The 11,400-nt window shown below is 40.6% G+C and overlaps 3 protein-coding genes across 4 annotated transcripts; 2 read left to right on the forward strand and 1 right to left on the reverse strand.

The window, feature by feature from the left end:
* Positions 1-521: 521 nt before the first annotated feature.
* Positions 522-4,649, forward strand: ttll9 (tubulin tyrosine ligase-like family, member 9). The gene is made up of 14 exons (XM_068733391.1): positions 522-589; positions 940-986; positions 1,072-1,161; positions 1,250-1,361; positions 1,491-1,676; positions 1,799-1,867; positions 1,977-2,067; positions 2,303-2,343; positions 2,430-2,517; positions 2,775-2,833; positions 2,947-3,143; positions 3,581-3,694; positions 3,998-4,122; positions 4,335-4,649. The coding sequence occupies exons 1-14, from the start codon at positions 575-577 to the stop codon at positions 4,403-4,405; spliced, it is 1,305 nt and encodes a 434-aa protein (XP_068589492.1). The 5' UTR covers positions 522-574; the 3' UTR covers positions 4,406-4,649.
* Positions 4,650-4,739: 90 nt separating this feature from the next.
* On the reverse strand, positions 4,740-8,576 carry fam217ba (family with sequence similarity 217 member Ba). The gene is made up of 4 exons (XM_068733390.1): positions 8,079-8,576; positions 7,864-7,963; positions 7,658-7,722; positions 4,740-7,551 (listed from the first exon to the last, which is right to left on the reverse strand). Exons 1-4 carry the CDS (start codon positions 8,183-8,185, stop codon positions 6,129-6,131), a joined length of 1,695 nt encoding a protein of 564 aa, XP_068589491.1. The 5' UTR covers positions 8,186-8,576; the 3' UTR covers positions 4,740-6,128.
* Positions 8,577-8,810: 234 nt separating this feature from the next.
* ppp1r3da (protein phosphatase 1, regulatory subunit 3Da) lies at positions 8,811-10,991 on the forward strand. 2 transcript variants are annotated; one of them, XM_068733039.1, is made up of 2 exons: positions 8,811-8,894; positions 9,363-10,991. In XM_068733039.1, the coding sequence occupies exons 1-2, from the start codon at positions 8,882-8,884 to the stop codon at positions 10,307-10,309; spliced, it is 960 nt and encodes a 319-aa protein (XP_068589140.1). In that variant the 5' UTR covers positions 8,811-8,881; the 3' UTR covers positions 10,310-10,991. The 2 variants fall into 2 exon arrangements, with proteins under 2 accessions (XP_068589140.1, XP_068589141.1); XM_068733040.1 differs by having other exon boundaries at positions 8,844-9,092.
* The last annotated feature ends 409 nt before the right edge of the window (positions 10,992-11,400 follow it).

The following is an 11,400-nucleotide window of genomic DNA, read 5'->3' on the forward strand; positions in this document are numbered from 1 at the left end:
CGCCACTAAGTGGTGACTTTATAGTAGGGTTGATGAGTGATGAAACGGCTTTGTTGTGTTTTAAGATGTGTTTAATTAAGATTAGCTGCTGTAATGGTAGACTTTTGAATAAAATGACAACCTCATTTATAGATCATATTAACGAGACCCAAATCAGAAAAGAAAAACAGAGAAATCGACACTAAAACTGACATGCATAGGTCATGGTTGTCATATATATAACTCAATTCAAGATGTTCACATTCTTTTAAAAATTAAAAATAGGCTATCATAAATAATCATGACTGCAAACGTCTGCTCTTGAACGGTGTTTTTCTTTTCTAATAATAGATTAATTTAACACTGTGAATAATAAAATAACAAGGGATAGAATTGACAGAATCAACAATTCTACGGAAAGCACAACAGGACATCCCCCTTTTGTCGCGGTTACCATAGCATCAGTTGTCAAACACTTCACTGACTAGTTGCCTTAGCTTAACTGCTAACTAGATTACACGTATTACTTCCGCACATTTTAATACTACTTTAGTTAATTATCACAGTTTTAAAATATTTCACAACGTTGGCTTCCATGTCAAAGTATAAGGTAAACAGAAAGCACTGTGTAACGGTACATTTTGTTGTCTTGTTGTCTTTTTTACTGACAACATATAGCTAGCTATGTACGTTATGTTATAGGTTAGGTTAGCTAACCTAATTTTATTGTCTCGTTAGCAAAGTTCCAACTAACGTCACAGCGTAACGTTTACTACCCAAAAGTTAATGAAGAGTAGTACAAGGTTGTACGTAAGACTATATACAGCTACCTGTTTTAATTAATTAAGCTAGTAATTAGCAAACCAGAGGAGTTGCTAATGATGTGTCGTTTGCAGCTGTGCATTGTAAAGTGTAGAATTAAATAGACTAAATCTTGGTTTGCTTTCTTCACCACTGCAGACTTCTGCATACAAAGGTTCTTATGACTATAACAAAAGTGAGGAGCGGTGAGTGTTGGTTCTTTAGAAGGTTGCAAATGAACAGCTATTAACTAATACTGGTAACAGTCACTAAGTTACAATGTCTCCTCAGGGAGGGAAGATGTGTGCGATACAAATGTGGCTTACTTAACACCATACAGGATGTCCTGCGCCAAAGACCAGGTTGGGTTGAAGTCAAAGAGTGAGTAGTGTTGTCTCTTCATCATCATATCAGCTTCTTCTGTCATATTTGTGGCTTGAATCTGCTATCTACTCTTTTTTTCTCACAGTGAAGGAGAGTGGGACTTCAACTGGTGTGATGTGGGCTGGCTCAGGGAGAATTTTGATCATTCATACATGGAGGAACATGTAAGGGTAAACCACTTTCGCAACCATTATGAGGTGAGGCAGCATCAATCTAGCATGCGTAGAGACTATAAACTGGAGATGGAACAGTAATAAGCATAAGTCATTCATATCATCTAAAGTCATGTTGTCTTTTTCTGTGTTTCTATGTTTTTTATGTTACAGTTGACTCGCAAAAACCTCATGGTGAAAAACCTCAAAAGATACCGGAAAAATCTTGAAAGGGATGTTGGCCGCATGGAGGCATCCAAATGTGATTTTTTCCCCTGCACCTTTGCACTGCCCAGCGAATATCATCTCTTTGTTGAGGAATTCAAAAGAAGCCCTGGTAGCACCTGGATCATGAAGCCGGTTAGCTAAAGTAGACCATGCATGTGATCCAGTACAATAAAATGACCTAAGAACTTAAAATGAAGGTAGCACCACACAGCATTTAAATCATGAAAATTAACCTGTCCGGTATGCTTATTTAGGTTGCAAAATCTCAAGGGAAAGGCATTTTCCTGTTCAGGAAACTGAAAGACATCATGGATTGGAAAAAGGTAATGTGTATTTATTTAATCAAGGAATTAGGTGTAAATTACATTACTAAAAATGTATATTTTACATTCACACCCACATATTCAGTTACATAATATTGTGTTTACACAGGATGGCACCCGCACAGAGGAACAGAAGGATGCAGCTCAAGTGGAAAGCTATGTAGCTCAACGCTACATAGAGAACCCCTACCTAATTAATGGTTGTCACAATCAGAATTGCCAAATTTACAATGTACACAGAAATTTTTATTTAGCGATACAGTGTTGTAAAACCAAGAATGTCAAAAGGTTTAAATTTAAAAGTTAAAGAAAGATAAATACAAGAATTATATCCAGTTGATAATAATATACTTTTATGTTATGCTACAATAAACTGAATGAAAAATAGAATAGATTTATATTACTGCTTACTTTTTTTACTTTTTGTCCCTGTAGGCAGAAAATTTGACCTGAGAGTCTATGTGCTGGTCACATCTGTACGTATTGAACTTTGTAAATTACAATATTTACCAAAATTGTAAAAATTCTGGCATTTCTGCATCAATGTGTGTTTGTGTTTCAGTATGTTCCCTTAAAGGTCTGGCTATATCGAGATGGGTTTGGCCGCTTCTCAAGCACCCGCTTCTCCCTTAGCAGTATTGATGACAAGTGTATCCTTTTTTTCACCATCATAACGTTTTTTTCTCCATTCAATTAAATGTTGATAAACTTATGTGATCTGATTGGTTCTGAGTCATACCTTCACAAGTTGAGCCTTTTTTCTAATGAAATATTCACTCAAAGTTAGTTTATATTAACCCATTTTCAGAGGATATTGTTCCAAATTTTGTCGCTTTCATCCACATCCTTGTGGAAGGTGTGTTTACATCATTAAAGTTCCCAAATTCTACTTAGTACCTCTCTTCAGATATGCACCTCACCAATGTGGCTGTTCAGAAAACAGCGCCAGACTATGACCCCGAAAAGGTGTGTAACTCAAGAACAACAGAATATGTAAAAGATTATTTTTTTTCAGAATTTTCTCTCCTTCAACCAGTCCACTTTATTCCTGCATTGTTTTTTTATTAATCTCTTAATAGGGATGTAAGTGGCAGATACAACAGCTTCGAAGATACCTGACTGCGAAACATGGCAGAGAGACTGTAGAATCCCTGTTTAAAGAGATAGATAACATCTTTGTCCGCAGTCTACAGAGTGTCCAAAAGGTCATTATTAATGACAAACACTGCTTTGAGCTCTATGGGTATGACATTCTACTGGATCACAACCTCAAACCGTAAGTGCTCATACGGGCATACACTGTACGCATGGCAACAAAGTGCATCATCACCGACACTTATCCACTTGCAAACATGCACTAAGACATGCATGCTCACAAAGAAGCACAGACAAGAAAACATGACACACGTTTGACTTGCCTCCCTGGATACACAAACAAAGTAGTAAATCTTAGGGTTCATAAATATCCATGTATAAAAAAACCTCATAAATCTGCACAGCATATCTGAACAAATTGCAAGGTATGCTACAAATGTGGTGTAAATAAAAAGACGCACACCAATTATAGTGCCTCTCCCAATGCCAATGTTGGAACAATCATTCACTTGCTCGTACCTAACTAACAATGTTTGTGTGCTCATGGATTGGCCTAATACCGGCTTAAAAGACTAAGTAAATGTTTGGTGAATGTCATATCCCTCCGTCTTTTTGCAGGTGGTTGATTGAGGTGAACGCCTCCCCGTCACACACACCAAGTAGTCAAGAGGATTACGAGATGAAGTGCCGGCTGCTGGAAGACACTTTGAATGTTGTTGACATGGAGGGACGGTAAAGATCTCTTTGTCATCGTGTGTTTGCCTTTTTGTCATCCGGAGACCAGATGCGAGGGCTCTCTGTCCCATCTTTCATTATAGTCATCACAGTCTTTATTGATAGTCACCAATCTATACCAATTTGGAATTAAAATCTTGGGTTATGGTATATTTAAAAAACTAAAAACATGGTGGGAAAGACACACTTCAATTGCAACAATAAACAACTCACTACAATTTCCCTCACAAGATGATGAGTTATTTTTTTCTCTTTCTGTCACACCGGTGCTGCATTCTGATTAACTCTTTCCCCCATTAGGCTGACTGGCAAGGAGAAAAGGGTGGGTGGCTATGATCTCATGTGGAACGATGGGCCTGTCTTTAGAGAGGACGTCAACCTGGAAACATTTGGGAGTTCATGTTTCACTGCCAACACACACTTAGGTAACCTGACTGTGCTGCTGGTGCAAACTTTCTGAGGCAACAATACTCTCTAATTTTTTTAGATTCTTAAAAAAGAAATCTGATAAATGTGCAAAAGTATATATAATTGAGACCATGGCATTTGATCATGTGTGAAAATCCTTTATCATGCTATTATTACATCAAAATAATACTGTATATAGCTGCAAATACATACCTGCTCTTTGTTGCAGGGTGCGTGAATGACAGGGAGAAAGAGCTTCGCCGGCTTCTGAAACCATTTCCAGGACAGAAGAGGATGTAATGCATGTATCATTTTTATGTCCCACCAACAGAGTACTTTGTATGTTTCTGGGAGAAGAGAGTGTAAACACAAATGACTGAAAAACATTCGTAATATTTCATACAAAATGAGCCTTCTGTGATGATCTGATCATATTCCTAGCACTTCAGCTTAAATTTGAACATGCAAAAGAATTAAAACAAAATTTTCTTAAAACTACGGCAAACCTTGTAATTCTTTTAATCACAGAGTTAAGGCTGGTTAAATTTGGGATTTTCGCAAAGTCTCAGAAACGAGGTCAACTGTATATCATTTCTTCATGTGTCCCAAAGAATGGCCAGTGAATCAATATCCCTTGAGTGCAAAACATTTATTTCTATGCCTTACAAACACTTGCATTTGAACATTGAGAAAATACATACCACAATCCTTATGCGTGCATGTCAACATAATGTACACATTTATTAATATCGCCGCTCCTGGCCCCTTATCTATGGCTTTAATACTTTACATGAATTTAAGTAATGAGGCGCAATCTCAATATATATCACATTTTTTACATTGATGTAGTGTTCCCATGAATCAAGTGCACATGGTGAATCACAACAAACAGAGAAGACACTCTAATGTAAACAGTGTTCTACAGACTTCAAGTATGCAGTGTGATACGGACGTGATATGTATAACATTACCATGTTACAGCATAACAGCGATGATGTGTGGAATCATTGAATCACAGGGATGAACAATGCCGTAGACGCCAAGTTACATCCAGCTATTTTCTTTTTATGCATGACAATGTAAACAAAATAATGACAGTGATGAATACAAGTCAACCACAACACTTTTCATAAATATAACTATGGTATATAAAATTTGGAAAAATATGCATTTACATTCGTAGCAAACATTACACCGTCTTCAATGACAGAAAGAGCTCAGCTCTTTGCAAAATACATAATATCATAGACTACAATTCAAGCTGTTCAAACATGAGAAGCCCTTGTAACCAAAACAATTCAAACCATTGCTCAAATATGACTGAGACAAATTACATCACTGTAGTACACCACCACTCATTGTGCCTCCTTATCAGCCAAAGATGCTTTATTTGAACATATATCTTAAAACATGAGGCGCCAAAGAAAAGATCAAATGCAACGTCAAGTAAAGTAAAAGCATTGAAAACAAATACATTCCAACATCACAAACTCCACTAGTAACGCTAAGGTCGTATTTGATGTCTTGTGTTAAACTTCACTATGGATTACTTGTGCTGAAAGCTGTCCAAGAGTAGAGTAGATGCTTATTTTATGCCTATTTCAACATTAGTAGTATACTGAGAGATGATGATGATGATGTGCAGTGCAGCAGAATTAAATTTACATAAAAGCTGTTTTTAATATCCTAGTAGTGCTTTGGATCGTAATAAGCCTTCTGTCAAAATGCAATCTAACATTATGATTGTATACTTACTGTGCATTTTGAATTAAATAGAGTGTGTATAATTCTGTTCTATTCAAGTGTCATATTTCGCTTTGAAATCACTGCTGTTTTATCTTTATTCTAGCTGCACAACTTGTTAGTTTTTACCGATAGAAGGCTGTACATCACTGACTGATTCAGACTGCTGTACAACAGTTACGTGTTAGTATTACACAGATTACACAGAAAGCAAGCATAGCTTCAAGTTCCTGCACCAAGTAACCACTAAGTATAGCTTTGTACTGTAGGTTTATAGATGTTACTTTGCAACAAAGTGCACATTTTTTGTTTTGCCATTCTTACTTATAGGTGGAGCTTTGAATAGAGGCTGTGGCTCTTTAGCAGCTCTTTTCATGGCAGGTTTAGATGCTTGACCTACGGCTTCTATCCTCTGCCAGTCCTTCTCTACTCTCTTGGAGGTGATGACCTCTCTCTTACCTGCGGCAAAAACACGTTTCTCTGCACCAGCTGTTTTACTGCCACCAGGCTCTTTTTTAACATCGGTCTCTGAGTTAGCTCGAACGCGGCTTTTCCTGACCTGACCTCGGCTGTTTGGGTTACTTCCAGATTCCTGGGTTTGCTTACGGGCATTGCCTGAAGCCTGCATGTTTTTGAGATGACTTTTTCCAGCTGAGGGGCTAACTGGGGTCTGGGTTCCTCCTCCGCCTTGTCCTCCTGGGCTCCTACCTTCCGTTGAGGGTGCTCGGGTCTCACTGCTGCTCCTCTTCGCCGGTGCTCCAGGTCTGGCTCTGCGCTCAAGCAGCGGGCTGAGCCTTGAGTGACGCTGGTAGGCATAGGCAGAGCAGCTTCCATTGCACAATGGGTAGCGAATGTGACAGTGAGGGCAAACCGGAAAGCGGGAATGCTGTTGCTGGACTGAGGCAGGTGACGGGGGGTTGTTGACAGGTGAAAACGGGAAGGCTCGCTGGCTCTGCCGCTGCCCTTTAGGGGAGTTGAGTCGGGATGGTGGAGCTGTGTGAGGCCTCGGTTGGTGAGCAGTGGTGGCAGCGGGTAAGCTCTGAGGCCTTGTACGGCTCCCAGGCGGACGGCTGCTCTCTGCTTGCACTGTTTGGATCTGTAGCCACTCCAGGTGCAGCAGCCTCTCCAGGTACTTCTCTAAGTGCCCTACAGGCTTGGGCCGGGGGGCGCCACGGCCCTCAGTATGAAGAAACACTGCCAGCTGTCTCAGGCTCCAAGTATTAAAGGGAGGAGGGAGGAAGTCTGGGTAACTGTAGCTGGGTTTTTCACTCTCATCTTCATCACCCACAGCCCCATGAGGTCCAGGGAAGTCCGGGGGAAAGTCATTAGTATTGATGACCTCGGCCCTGAGGTTGAGGTGAGGAGGGGTGCAAGGGGTACAGGGAGAGGGCAGTACAGGCAGCCTCTCAGAATCTGACAGATCACTGGCACTGTCGGTGTCTTCATCCTTCTGGTGGTAGTGCCGCTGTAGTAACTCCGGGGTGAGGGCTGGGGAGTGTGTTAGTGGGTGTGCTGGCATGTGTCGTAGCCCTGATATTGGGGAGATAGGCAGGGAGAGAGCTCGCCGATTTTTCCCCATCCCCCCACGATTCTGGTGTAGCTCGCTGCTGCACGGTGATATCCGTTGATTTTCCAGTTGCTCCTCTTTCCTGTGCACAGATAGATGTTTGCGGACTTGAGGTCTCACATCTCCTTCTTCAGGGCTGTAAATAGAGACACAAGTGTAAGGAAAATCTATTGGAGATTTAGTGATTTACTGCACTTGAAGCAAAGCATTCAGCAAGAATTCAAACCCCTCACCACACATACCTGGAGAGTTTGCTTGTATTGCGTGTCGTGCCAGATTTGATCCTGCCACCTTTTGACTGTGCACCCTGAACAATTATTATAGAAGTTGTGTGATTATTTCAGTCTTGAATTGTATGATATACATTACATAGCCGTCGTATCCTGTAAAAGGACAATAATTGTTTACATGATCTATCTTTAATTTACCAGGATATCCATTTACTCACCTTCGGCACTGTTGTCACTGTGTCCTTATCCTGACCTGGTCCTGGGGGGGCATTTTTCATCTGGCCCACTGCTTTCTTCATCTTGTTACTTTTCTTTGAACTGTTGAAACATTATAGTGGTTTGTCAGGCTCCCTTCTAACTTACTGTATGTCTGAGTCATAACATAAGAGGTTTAATTTAGTCATATTCGTGTCACTGTAAACGTAGGGCCTACCTGGTTACAGGTGCGTTGTTTTCAGTATATTTAACCCGAATCTTGTCCTTGGACACGACGCGTTTCAGTGTCGTGGATGCTGTGCGCTCCTGCATGATGGGCCCCATGTTGCAGGTCGCCAGAGGGGATGTTGTTCTGAGTCCAGCACAATCAAATGACACGGCAGCTAAAGAACCCAACCGACATCTCGGATCATACACTCTATTCTGAGAATGAGAATAAAAACACCCATTTTCTCAAAAGTGGTGCAATGCATCATGCGCAGATGACCAGTAGCGACAGTCGTTGTAGGTTAAACTCGTCCCTCCTTTTGCCGTCGACTCGCCTATCCGTGTAATTACAATTCAGCGATTATTTTTAATGAATTGCTGACAGCAGACGTGTCTCTTTCTCGACTGTCATCCTCCTCGCCATTAAAAATGCAAGACGGTAAAACAGCGCAAACGCTTTGTTTGGCTCTCCGTCCCAGTGCGATAGGTTTGTTTACCTGCTGCTTACTGGCTCGCCGTTTGTGTCGAAGTGGGCACCACCGGTGCATCATGGGACTTGGAGGAAAGTCTTACCAGTTGCTCTGTCAAACGAAATACATAATTGCTCTTTGGTGATACTACGTAGTATAAATATTGGAGACGTTAAGTGGATAAACGGCCAACACTGTGTTTGAGGAAAAAGTTCAAAACAATGCACACAAACGCAACTGCTAATCTTAAATTACTCAATTTCCCAGGGAACATCTGTGACGTTCTGGACCGTTTGAAGCTTCCGGTTAACTGTGCGCAGTTTAGCCGATCTCCATCGAGGACATGCAATGGCCATGTATGTGTGTTTGACAGTTATGAAGATAATTAACTTTAGGTGACCAGTTACAGATCAGTTTATGTGGCGATGGCCAACAGCGGACACTGCATGACGCACGGAAACACGCAACTTGAATAAATACTACCTTAAATGAAGGATTTCGCTTAGGCTACGTCTTGCAGCTCAGATGCAACTAACGCCTTATATCTTTGTATGGTGAGGTGATATCAACATCTAATTATATTGAAACGTAGTCGTATTTAGGCACGTACTCTCAGAGTACACGCCTACTCTCTTTCCTGCTGGGACGGTTTCTGTCTTGTCATATTTACAACAACAAGATTGTTCTTGGCGAATTTGGTAAAAAGGGTACATTGATGCTACGACTGGATCATTATGCTTTAGATAAGAATGGCATTATGTTTTGGGGATGAATGTGACATAAGAGGCCTGATATTAAACAATGCTTCACAACTTTCTTTACAGGTAAAGCAGGACACCAGTTCTCACAGAACATGGACAGAGGGTGGTTTATTGGACAGGAGAGGATTCCCCCTCCGAAGGAAGAGACGCCCACCTCTTACAGCAGTGTCTCGAGGCCTTGCATCACTATTAACGTGACTAAAATGCTTCAAGCTGACAAACCTAGTGCAGTAAAGAAACCAATTCCAATTCGCCCCCCAAGCCCCAGAGTCTCTCTGCAGAGGGAACAAGAGTTCCATTGCGGTCTCTCCTGTGAACCCCCGCCTAAACCCATAATCAGACAAAGATCCCGCTCTCTGCCCGCCGCTAGAGAGAAGAAGAAGAAATGCAGAAATGTTGGCGTACGCTTTATTGATTCTTTGGGGCTTGACCTGGAAAACATCAAGCTTTTCAAATCTGGAGAAGATCCATTTATACCACATCATGTTGCCTTTAGATTGTTGATGGGTGCTGAGTTGGTGGATGGAAGGCATCTGGAGATATCCTTGCCATACTTGAAGCCGGTTTTTGCCCAACAACCTGGAGACCAGCACGGATTCCTGCATCACCTTTATGAGCAGAAAGTGTGTCTTGAGAGAGTCTTGTGTTTTGAACTGGGTGTCATCGGAATCACCCAGGTCCTTAATTTGGATTTTGAGAAAGATGTCATAGCTCGCTATTCATTTACAGATTGGAAGAGCAGTACAGAAACTAAGGCCTCTTGGGTGTCCACCATCACCAAGACCTGGGAAGGAGGAGAGGGCCAAGTCAGTTGTGATACATTTCGTTTCCACTTGCCTGTTCCTCCATTCCTGCAGCCAGGAGCAGTGTTACAGTTTGCCATTCAATACAAAGTTTGTGGGGCTGAATACTGGGACAACAATGATGGAGAGAATTATAAGTTAGTTTGCCATAACTACAAGCTCACTGTGCCCAAAGAATGTGAGGATAGCATGGTGCACTTCATTTAGGATGCTGACTTAAGTAGGTGAAATCTATTGAGACCACCGTATGATGGTTTTCAGCAAGACCTGCATATGCATAACTGCATTGTGACATGTAATGTTAATTTAGTTAGACTAACAGAGGATTTCTTTGAATCAAGTTAGATTAGAGATAAACTGTCAACTCAGGATAGACTTAGTCAGATTGATCAATAACACAAACACTAATGCAATTCTACCTTATGCCAACTTTAATGACACTTTTTTGTTTTCTTTTTTAAAAATGCACTCTATAATTTTATTTTCCTGGTTTCAAAAAAAGAAGCACTTTAATGTGGGCATTTTGAATGGATGTAACACCCACTGAGCATTATATACATATTCAGTCAAATTTAAATGAATACACATCAGTCCACTCGTTTTTCCAGCTGGGTAGAAAGAAAATAGTTTTTATACAATGCAGGAATTTTGTCTGCAGAACTATTTTGCTCTTGGCTGTTATCAGACAGAATTGTCAACTCGTCATACTTGGTGGGGTAGGCCGATTCAAAGGACTGGACCCAGGCAGAACAACCTAACCCTGTAATCAAGAGTTTATTTTTTAATCAAATGTTGTCAAACCAAATGCCATAACCATGCAATAGATACAATTTTAATGACTCAGAGATGTGTATTTTGTTTAACAATAAAAAGTTCCAAATAATGTAAAGCTTGTTATTATTATGAAAAGATCCTCTGCCAGCTAGCTCCAATCAGTTTCTTTTATTAGCCTTTCTGAAAAACTATTCAAAACACATTCTTTGTGACGTAATATTCTAAAGCATAGTTTTTAGTCTACGTTTTTAACTAAACGGGATTAAACTACTCAGTTGTTGCCATCATGACAAGAACAGATCACAGTAGCCGCCAAAGCTCATGGGAAATGTAATTTTTGAGTACTCACAATTGTTTTCCCTATTTTAAGGTGAGGACTTGCTCTAAATGTACTGTGCAGCACGGGAGTAGATGTAGTAGCTTTGCCCTTTCAGCAGGTAACAAACTACTTGGTTAAGTTTAGTTTTGTTTCAAATAATAAACTCTTTCTGGCAGAAAGAGCTGAAGGAAAACGTTTCTCTTGC

This window comes from Cebidichthys violaceus, unplaced genomic scaffold (assembly GCF_023349555.1).
Source record: "Cebidichthys violaceus isolate CVI_PGR_0920_01 unplaced genomic scaffold, fCebVio1.0.p SCAF_6, whole genome shotgun sequence".
NCBI lineage: Eukaryota > Metazoa > Chordata > Actinopteri > Perciformes > Stichaeidae > Cebidichthys > Cebidichthys violaceus.

Bases quoted from the DNA above. Each gene is read 5' to 3' on its own strand.
- ttll9 (XM_068733391.1), top strand. The intron at 2,344-2,429 runs GTACGTATTGAA...TTTGTGTTTCAG, and splicing joins TCTATGTGCTGGTCACATCT to TATGTTCCCTTAAAGGTCTG. The intron at 3,695-3,997 runs GTAAAGATCTCT...TTCCCCCATTAG, and splicing joins GTTGTTGACATGGAGGGACG to GCTGACTGGCAAGGAGAAAA.
- fam217ba (XM_068733390.1), bottom strand. From the start codon at position 8,185: ATGGGGCCCATCATGCAGGAGCGCACAGCATCCACGACACTGAAACGC. The intron at 7,964-8,078 runs GTAGGCCCTACG...ATGTTTCAACAG, and splicing joins AACAACGCACCTGTAACCAG to TTCAAAGAAAAGTAACAAGA. The intron at 7,723-7,863 runs GTGAGTAAATGG...ATAATTGTTCAG, and splicing joins CAGTGACAACAGTGCCGAAG to GGTGCACAGTCAAAAGGTGG.